The 10680-nt window shown below is 37.1% G+C and overlaps 1 protein-coding gene across 1 annotated transcript; it reads right to left on the reverse strand.

Annotated features, from left to right (window-relative positions):
- Positions 1-4463: 4463 nt before the first annotated feature.
- LOC131077098 (transcription termination factor MTEF1, chloroplastic) lies at positions 4464-7945 on the reverse strand. Its single transcript, XM_058014525.2, has 2 exons — positions 6706-7945; positions 4464-5798 (listed from the first exon to the last, which is right to left on the reverse strand). Exon 1 carries the CDS (start codon positions 7863-7865, stop codon positions 6753-6755), a length of 1113 nt encoding a protein of 370 aa, XP_057870508.2. The 5' UTR covers positions 7866-7945; the 3' UTR covers positions 4464-5798; positions 6706-6752.
- Positions 7946-10680: the final 2735 nt, after the last annotated feature.

The following is a 10680-nucleotide window of genomic DNA, read 5'->3' on the forward strand; positions in this document are numbered from 1 at the left end:
TCCTTTACAACAGAAGGGGTAGTGATATGTGCAATCTTTGGTTTACTTGGGGGTCTTGGTGCCAAATTTTGAGTACATTGTGCCCCTACTCTATCCTATGCGGAGCCCCCACCTCTACCCTGGAACTTGGACCCTGTGTTACTGCATGGAGGATAGTTAAATTCGCAATAAAGTTTCCTCAAAAAGTATTGCGGGACCTCATTGTTACTGCATGGAGGATAGTTAAATTCGCAATAGAGTTTCCTCAAAAAGTATTGCGGGACCTCATTGTTACTGCATGGCGGATAGTAGAAGTTGATTGGTTCTTGAGTCAATAAACAATGCATACAAATTAGATTTCAATTTTTATTTATTTTTGGTTCATCAGTGATCATCGACAGAAAATAGAATGTGAAGACTATGGGCCATTGGAATCCACAAAATGGCCCACAAGGCTCTTTTTTATTTACAAAAATCGGATATTCGATTTTAGTGTATAAATTTGTGGTCCCAAATTTTTTTCCCGTTGCCGCCTTTTTTTTTACTGTTGCCACATTATTGGCAATGACAGAAATCGGATATCCAATATCCGATTTTATTACTCATATTTTAGAGAGAGAGAAAGAGAGAGAGAGAGAGGGTGGGGAGAGAGAGAGAGATTAGGAGAGAGAGAGAGAGAGAGAGAGAGAGAGAGAGAGAGAGAGAGAGGTCGTATGTTGTCCTTAGGCGTCATATGGTGTCCCATGACCCCTTAGGACACCATATGACCCATAACGATACAATTTGGTGTCTTAAGGGGTCGTATGGTGTCCTAAGGGGTCGTACAACACGATATGACCCCTTAGGACAACATGGGAACCATAACGACCCAATATGGTGTCTTAAGGGGTCATATGGTGTCCTAAGGGGTCGTAGGACACAATATGACCCCTATGGACACCATATGACTCATAACGATCCAATATGGTGTCATAAGGGGTCGCATGTTGTCCTTAGGGATCATATTGTGTCCCATGACCCATTAGGACACCATATGACCCATAACGACACAATTTGGTGTCTTAAGGGGTCATATGATGTCCTAAGGGGTCGTAAGACACAATATGACCCCTTAGGACACCATAGGACCCATAACAACCCAATATGGTGTCTTAAGGGGTTGTAGGACACAATACGACCCTTTAGGACACCATAGGACCCATAACGACCCAATATGGTGTCATAAGGGGTCGTATGTTGTCCTTAGGGGTCATATTGTGTTCTACGACCCCTTAGGACACCATATGACCCCTAACGACACAATTTGGTGTCTTAAGGGTTCATATGGTGTCCTAATGGGTCATGGGAAATAATATGACCCCTATGGACACCATAGGACCCATAACGACCCAATATGGTGTCATAAGGGGTTGTATGTTGTCCTTAGGGGTCATATTGTGTCCTACAACCCCTTAGGACACCATATGACCCCTAACAACACAATTAGGTGTTTTAAAGGGTCATATGGTGTCCTAAGGGGTTGTAGGACACAATATGACCCTTTAGGACACCATAGGACCCATAACGACCCAATATGGTGTCTTAAGGGGTCATATGGTGTTCTAAGGGGTCGTACGACACAATATGACCCCTTAGGACACCACAGGACCCATAAGGACCCAATATGGTGTCATATATTGTCCTTAGGGGTCATATTGTGTCCTACGACCCCTTAGGACACCACATGACCCCTAACGACACAATTTGGTGTCTTAAGGGGTCATATTGTGTCCTACGACCCCTTAGAACACCATATGACCCCTATGGACACCATAGGACCCATAACGACCCAATATGGTGTCATACGAGGTCGTATGTTGTCCATAGGGGTCATATGGTGTCATAAGGAGTCGTATGTTGTCCTTAGGGGTCATATTGTGTCCTACGACCCCTTAGAACACCATATGACCCATAACGACACAATTTGGTGTCTTAAGGAATCATATAGTGTCCTAAGGGGTCATAGGACACAATATGACCCCTATGGACACCATAGGACCCATAACGACCCAATATGGTGTCATAAGAGGTCGTATGTTGTCCTTAGGGGTCATATGGTGTCCCATGACCCCTTAGGACACAATATGACCCATAATGACACAATTTGGTGTCTTAAGGGGTCATATGGTGTCCTAAGGGGTCGTAGGACACAATATGACCCCTTGGGACACCATATGACGCCTAACAACACCATATGGTGTTATAAGGGGTCATATGTTGTCCTTAAGGGTCATATGGTGTCCCATGACCCCTTAGGACACCATATGACCCATAAAGACACAATTTGGTGTCTTAAGGGGTCATATGGTGTTCTAAGGGGTCACAGGGCACAATATTGACCCCTTAGGACATCATATGACCCCTTAAGACACCAAATTGTGTTGTTAGGGGTCATATAGTGTCCTAAGGGGTCGTAGGACACAATATGACCCCTTATGACACCATAGGACCCATAACGACCCAATATGGTGTCATAAGGGGTCGTATGTTGTCCTTAGGGGTCATATTGTGTTCTATGACCCCTTAGGACACCATATGACCCCTAATGAAACAATTTGGTGTCTTAAGGGGTCATATGGTGTCCTAAGGGGCCGTAGGACACAATATGACCCCTATGGACACCATAAAACCCATAATGACCCAATATGGTGTCATAAGAGGTTGTATGTTGTCCTTAGGGGTCATATGGTGTCCTAAGGGGTCATAGGGGTCATAGGACACAATATGACCCCTTAGGACATCATATGACCACAACCAAAACATTACACAGTGCGGTACTCCCGCATACCAAGCAACACTCGCAAGAATATACGATAGTGGAAATGCATTTCGGTTCCAAAACGAATACGGATATATATGACAATAAACTGATTCAGAAACCGAGCAATCTACATAAACTAAATCCCAAATTTAATCTCGAGAAGAAAAAGGAAATAAGATAATCTTTGTTTCAATTTTACAGACATGGAATAACAGAATGCTCATAATCCATTTCGGATTCAATTTCAGAACCCCTTTCTTTTTCTCGGATACCCAATTTAATCTAAAATTTAAAATTACAAAATGAGTTATAAAACCAAAATTAATCCCATGATTAGACATCCATATATTCGTGATTTGATAAAAAGATAATAGTAAACTGATTTTTAACAAAATTACACAAAATTTTAACATGCACAAAATAAAAAGACCAAAAGTCTACCTTATTTGCTACCAGAAGATCAATATAGAGGATGAAGTTGGAAATTTCCATGTATTCACCACATGATACCAATATCCATAGGAGCTTCAACAATCTTCCACACAAAATTTTAGAGCAAAACCCCCAAGAAAATTCGTAAAAAAAATCCCCAAAACCAAAAACAATTTGCAAGAAGTTTTTCGCGGTAGAGCTTCCTCCCCAAAAAGCCAGAAAACCCCATTAAAAATAACTTTTAAAAAAAATTGTAACTCTCCACATGCAATATTTCTTCATTAATTTCATTAAATTATTTGTAACCCCCACACTCCCATGCAAAATCATTCATTTAAATAAATAATTACTATATTATTCAAAATTGATTTTTTTTAAATAAATAAAAAATAATTGTATTTTTAATAATTTAATACAAAAGTAATGACAATACTAAATTGAATATTTATAATTTTCTATTAAGTTAATCCTTCCAATTTCTAAAATAATCTAAGCCCTCAAGTTACTCAATTAAACAAGCCAAAAGAAAAAACTATAATTAATTATAAATAATTAATCTTTGAAAACACAATTACTCCTTTCGAGTTAATTAAATAATTTAAATCTTACAGTACAAACAATGACTAGGGCGTTTGATGGGGTCGGATTGATATTTCCTTGTCCACTTTATCATTGGGTTGGAGAGCATGCCCAAACCTGAAGATTCAGGTGGAGTCGATGCTCGATACCTGCAACTGCATAAACAAATTGTCGAACAAACATATATATGAACCACCCAATATCATACCATGAGTAGGGAATGGAAGCTACGTAGCTTGCCCATAGAGAGCAATGCGACACTTTTCCCCCTCACCCAAGCACATCAAACAAAGAAACAATGCACATTAAGTCAATATACATCGATAAATATAAAGAAACTCATAGACCAACTAATCGAGTAATGAAATACCATTTATGAACATCATCTAATAATCACATCATAAACTACATCATATGTTTCCATCAAAGACAATGCCATTCAATTAATGATCATAACCACATAATCACATCAGAGATCATAAGGAATGCAAGATCAAACATTTATACATCTAAGATCATCAAGATAAAATTCTATTATCACCAAAAATATCCCATCTATAATCATCTAACATACACAGAGTGAAGAAATATCAAATAACACCATTATTCTAACTGTCCACATAACATGAATTATCAGTCACATAGAAAACCAAGACGCATAGACAAGCATCACAACCAAATCCAAAATCGACCAACAACAAAATAAAGGTTGAACCACACAACACAAATCACAAGGTGTGACAAGCCAAAAGAGGGAGGGACATTACATTAACACCATTAAAGAAATAGTTAAAATCTCAAGAGGATCTCTTTATTTAGATGTTTGGAGATGAGAAACTAATATGGCACGGCGAAAGGTAAATGGCCTGACCTGTCAAAACGTAATAACAGAGATAAAAGATCTAAGACGTGTGCAAACATTGGAAAGCAAGGGTGTGACCTTTCTTTAGTTTCAAACAACAAAACCTTGGACTTCTTCAATGTTGGACACCAAAACCCCCTTCAACGTGCCAAGTTTTTTTCATTCTGTTTTGCAACGTGGAAAAACATTCATGAACATTGTATGCCCATAAACTCCCTTGCAACGTGGGCAACCAATGGGCAACCAATGGAACAAACAACTGCTGCTATTTTCAACATCAAAACAATAAACCCTAACATGCCTAATGCTAACTAGGTGCTTATTAAATCCACCATCTGCTCTTCTTACACCAAGAATGAAGAGCTCTTATTTATGCTACATAACAGCAAAAGAAATTTTGAACCTCTCATGTTATGTGCCCTGTTTTACTCCTTCATGATCCTGCAAAGTGGATCAACTAACTACATAGCATCTCTCCAAACCCTAACTCCTATTGCAACGTGTATTGGAAATCTTCAAGCATTCAAAAAAAACAAAACTTGACTTTTTGTAAAGAAAAGATTTCCCTCCCAAAAGGTGCGTGGCATTTTGGAAAACATTGAGACTAATGTGGTGATCATGACAAAAAGAAAAACCCTCTAACATGCCTTTTACACTATTTAGTATTTTTACTAAATTAAGATAACAAGTAAATTATATAGAAGCTATTCTTTGAAAAATAGTTCATAGATCAGTAAGACTTCTTTAAGTTGCTCTCAACTGCTGGTATAGTCATGCAGCTATCATCCAAGTTCCCAACATCATTGCACAACATTTGCACATGAAGTGTCTCATCAACCTCGTAAAAGTATGATGTTGAATTTCTAGATTTTCAGATCTCCCTTGAACTATTGGACACCAATCCTCAATGAGGTATAGTTTCTGCAATCGATTAGAACCTCAGACTATTGAGCGTGTATCTAGCCTCTTCTGCATCTCTTTCTATCTTCAAAGCATTGGATTCTTCAAAATAGAACAAGTTCTTCATCTTCAATGATGTCATCATCACTGTCTAGTGGTTCTTCAACAATCTCACTTTTATCTGACATTCTCTTTTAGACTGTGGACAGATTGGATGCCCAAATACCAGATCACAATCTTTCTTCTCTACAATAAGCAACAATGGTTAAAGCTACAGGCTATAGATCTCATAATCTTATAAGCAGCACATAGAGTTCTTCATGGCTTCCCACTACCACTTCAAATGCAGGCTACAAATCAGCACATTACAAAACACATGTAAATTACAACTGTTCAAACCTCGCAATAGATGCTGCCTCCTTTGTGAATACCCACCACAATGTAACATACCCAGCATTCAAATTTTCAAACCAAAAAAACAATCGAGGAGCACGTAAGGCTCTGGTACCAAATTAAAAATAAGAACAGCAGAAAGAATTTGGAACAGAAGAAATAACTAACTTCTTGTCCCTTTTATTATATTAATCACTCAGGTTACATATTAACAATCACAACTGAAATCCCTATAAGACAGTTATCTACGTTGACAGCAAACTAGAGCTATTCAGCAGTCACATGGGTTTGGTGACAGCAAACTGGGACTGATGCTCTTTATTGACACGTACAAAACACAGCTGTAATACAGTTTATGAGAAATAACCACTAACATAAATCCCCCTTTTTGTGACAGCTCAGCCAAAAGAGACTTCAGAATAGGTATGTGCTTACTCCAATGATTGTAATCTGCTTAAAGACACAGATGCTAAAATATCTATGTAATCCGGTTGAATCCATTGGAAAAAAAAGCCAATTCAAAATTGGGCCTGATAAATCTTTGAGAACCATTCAATAGTTTCAACACCAAATGCAAAGAATAGTTTCTAATACAATTTGAATTAGGTTTAATACATGACCATACATTTCATAAATGTCCTGTTTGAATTCAGGGTAGAACCAAAAAAATTCTTCACAATTAAAGGGAAAAAATGGACTGCAGGAAAGTGTAGAATTAGTGGATGGAAGCAAATCCCTCAGTAACATCAATAAAACATACCTTAAAAACGCTACCTGATACATTGCAAATCACCGTTCATTTCCAAATTATCTTTGGTGAGTTGGTAAAAGTTCAGTTACTCCAACATCCGCAGTCTTGCCCTTGTATTTTTCATGTAACATTTTGACCTCAGGACTGCCGGATAGAAACCTTTGAGTGAATTCCCCCTCACTTAATGCCAGAATTATAACCAGACGGGTAGTAAGGTGATGGCGAGCTCCCAATGCATTTAGATACTTAAACACCTCATACCGTGGCCTCATCCTCTTCTCTACACTAAAGTCTAAGAATTGAGGATATTTAACCACAACATTTGGTTTTAACCCTACAGTACATGTCAAGAACTCCATATTCTTCTCTATCTTACCTACAGAGCAGCAAAGGAATCGAGGGTTCCTTTCAAGAATTCGTTTGATCTCATGCTCTAGGAGGCCTGTATTTTCCAAAACCTTCAATTTATTATTCAACACTTTAACATCATAGGACGCAATCCCAGGTGCCTTCCTGAGGGCCTTAAATAGGTTATCCTTTGACCCAAAAAACTTGATCAGTGATGAGATTTTCGGAGCAATAGTTTCATCTAATCTGCTAGTAAGAAGTCTGGGATGGTGGGAGACGACATAATTCACATCTTCTTCAGCCATCCCTAATGTTTTCAAGTATTCAATTTTAGGCTTCAAATGGCCATCGACAGAACGAATAAGAACAGTTGTGTTTCTGATAATAGTTTTCCTTATCTGCTCTACAGTGAATCCAGAGTCTCTGAGCAACTGAAGTACCTGATGGGCCCTGTCTGTGGACCTTCTTCTGAAGAGGCTGGGGTCTTTGCTTATCAGTAATGTGATTTGAGAGGAAGAAAAACAGCATTCCTTGAGCAAGAATTGTTTCATGGCATTATGGCGGCGCTGTCTCGTTTCTTCTATTTGTGGGTTTATCTGTGATTGCTTTGTGGGTATGGCGTCGCATGATAAACGCCATGAAAATTTTGACGAAATGAGGACTGCTGGTGGATATCTAACAAAGGAAACAAGAAAATCAGGTGTTGTCAAAGCCACTGGATGTACACGAATGGGGGGAAGATGAGATACCAGGGATGCAGGTCGAGTAAAAAGAGAAACCCTGATATCATAAACTGAGCAACAGCAAACTAAACAATCCATTCAAGATAAGTTGGGTCTCCACTGGTAGCGAATGGCCCTATTTTCTTGCTTTAGGTTTTTATCGTTGCCATATAAATCAATGAATGAATGAATTTATGAGATCAAAGATGGTCGAGTTTATTATGAAGTTTAATTTATAAGTGTGATTATTAGTCCCTGCCTTATATAAGGTGGAGATTAATGTTTTCATTACATCATTTTGTAATTAAATTGTGTCTTAGAAATCTTATTAACAAAATTAAATCTCTAGTGTAATTTTATTTCTTTATTAAAACAATTTTCTTGTTATTTTTTTTTTTTTTTCTTTTTTCTAATCAGCAAATAATAATTTTTTTGGGATTTCAAGATTAATATTTTTAGAAAAATCAAATATCTGACGAGAAGGAGAAGGAAAAATTAAAAACCATTTCATAATGTTAACATTTAGAGTGCAGGTGACATTTTAGAAACACTGTACATGCTTTGTTTGTGCTTCTACACTTTTCTTGCATGTCATTTGCAACATAGCAATTGGGCAGTGTGTGAGGATTTGTTGATGATTTTGGAGTATGCTTACACATTTTGCTTTGGTGTGACGTTTTGCATTTTCATTTATTTTAGAAATTCATTCAACATTGTTGCCTACATGACACAAATTGTGCAGAATCTTGAGGTGGGTTGTTTGCAATGGTTTCACCATTTGGTTACTTGATAATGCGCATTTTAATTCAGGGCGGGTTTGTGTGGAAGGCTTGCAATAGTTGTCTTTTCAATTTGTTCCACATAGCACAAATGTGTGGATAGAACAAGAGTCTCATAATTCCCAACAATAATGTAGTCAATTCACAGACAAGCTAACAAAAAAGTAGTTTTCATACTTCGATTCTCATGGGCTACATTGGCAAAGAAAGCAACAAGCTCTCTGTTGCAAACTTCAAGACTTCCAGTGGTGCCAAAACTGGCAAAATTGCTAGGGTTTTCTTGTAGTTTAGCTATAAAAAAATTAATTTTAAATTTTATTTAGAGATCCCTTAGGTTTAGATTCTTTCCAAGATTTCTTTTATCATTATAAGTTGTATTTGTGCAGAAATTAGGGTTTTTCCAGTACACAAATCCACATTCATAAATTTAGCAATTTGGTCATTGATCCTAGTCAAGCATTCATCTATCCAATATTTGTAGGGTAAATTGTATAATCTTATCCATGTTGGCCCTTCCATTGGTGAGGCATTTTATGGGTTAAAGCTCGCAACCAAATTTTGAAAATATAGATAGAAATCTCCATAACACTTACAAGGTGCTAGGATTGAGGGCCTTCATCCATCCTCCAAGTGGATTCATCAGTCCATCCATGGATAGGACTATGAGATGCCTTTGGGAGATGTCGCTGACAAGGACTCATAGCCTCTAGAACTCCATTATATAATCGTCTATGGATCCCTTTTGTTTGAGTTGTGCCAATTCATTAAAATGTAGTTCGGGATCTTTGCTATCAAATATTTCATTGAGTCTCTCCATAAACTCCATATAAGATGTGATTCTTGCATGAACCATGGTGGTCATTATATGGTACCACCATTCATCTACTACTCCATCCAGATGTAGGGTTGCATACTTGATGGCTTCTTCTTTGGTCATTGGGTTTAGTTGGAAGTAGGTGTCTAGCTTTGCACCCATGCCCTCTAGTAGTATTTTCATCAAAATATGGAATGTTGAGTTTTCCCACCTTACGCTTTAGTTTAGAATCGTTGTCTTGATTGCCTTTCCTTGGTAAATTCCTCATTCTTAAATCCATATAATCTTTTAATGACATTTTGGTTTGGAGCCCTCCATCTACCCAATCTTGTTAGAATTGATCTTAGAGATCTACTAATGAAGGTTTGTTTTCTTCTTGTTGTTCAACCCTTGGGTTGCTATAATGGGTTGGGACATCTTTGTGGTTGTCCTATGGCTTGGACTTCCATTAGTTGATTTTCCTTCATACCCTCCTTTTATTATTATTATTATTATTTGTTGAGGTGTTCATTACTGTTTGTGTGAGCATGTCAAGTACCTGATCCATTCTTTGTTGAGTATTCTTTTGTTCGGTAAATAATTAATCCATCTTCCTACGAAGATCTTCATCACCCATGCTTGTTCCTCCTTGTTAATTATTTTTCTTGTCTCAAGGCCTTACTTCTTGTGGTGATAGGTTTTCAATTCTCTATCACTCATAAATATTCATAGGATGATAAGATTTCTTGCTCTGATACCACTTGTAATGTCCCTTCCAGGATTATTAGTCCTTAAGAGACAATTACTCAGATCCTTAAACTTGCTAAAGATTATAATATCAAATTATAGCACAAATTATATAATCAACTAATATCACTTGTTTTTTCTATTATAATCAATATAATAAATGCTAAGTGAATAATATGTCTTTAAACTTTCCTTTCGCCTGAATAGATAAGAGATTCAAATTGAATGTCTAATATGACAATATAACTATGTAATAAGATATAATGGTATTGCTTATATCAATACGAATTGATGTCCTTGGTATAACTCTTATCACATGTAATGTCTAATCCTTAATTATTACTTATAGTGATATAGTTGTTGTTTCTAATGAAATCTTTCAATCCATGCAGTCAATTCTTCTTTTTGTTTATAGCAATAATTTTTGTATCTGATATGCTTATATACTTATGCAATTCTGAAATTCTGCTATGCCTAATATACTCGATAATGCTTGCAACAAAGGGGTTGTCTCTGATATGAAATGATTTATTTGTGCTCTCAATAATGTGCTTGTAGAATTGGCTCTTTAAGAGCTATCCAAACTAGATTATAA

Source organism: Cryptomeria japonica, chromosome 9, assembly GCF_030272615.1.
Source record: "Cryptomeria japonica chromosome 9, Sugi_1.0, whole genome shotgun sequence".
Lineage (NCBI taxonomy): Eukaryota > Viridiplantae > Streptophyta > Pinopsida > Cupressales > Cupressaceae > Cryptomeria > Cryptomeria japonica.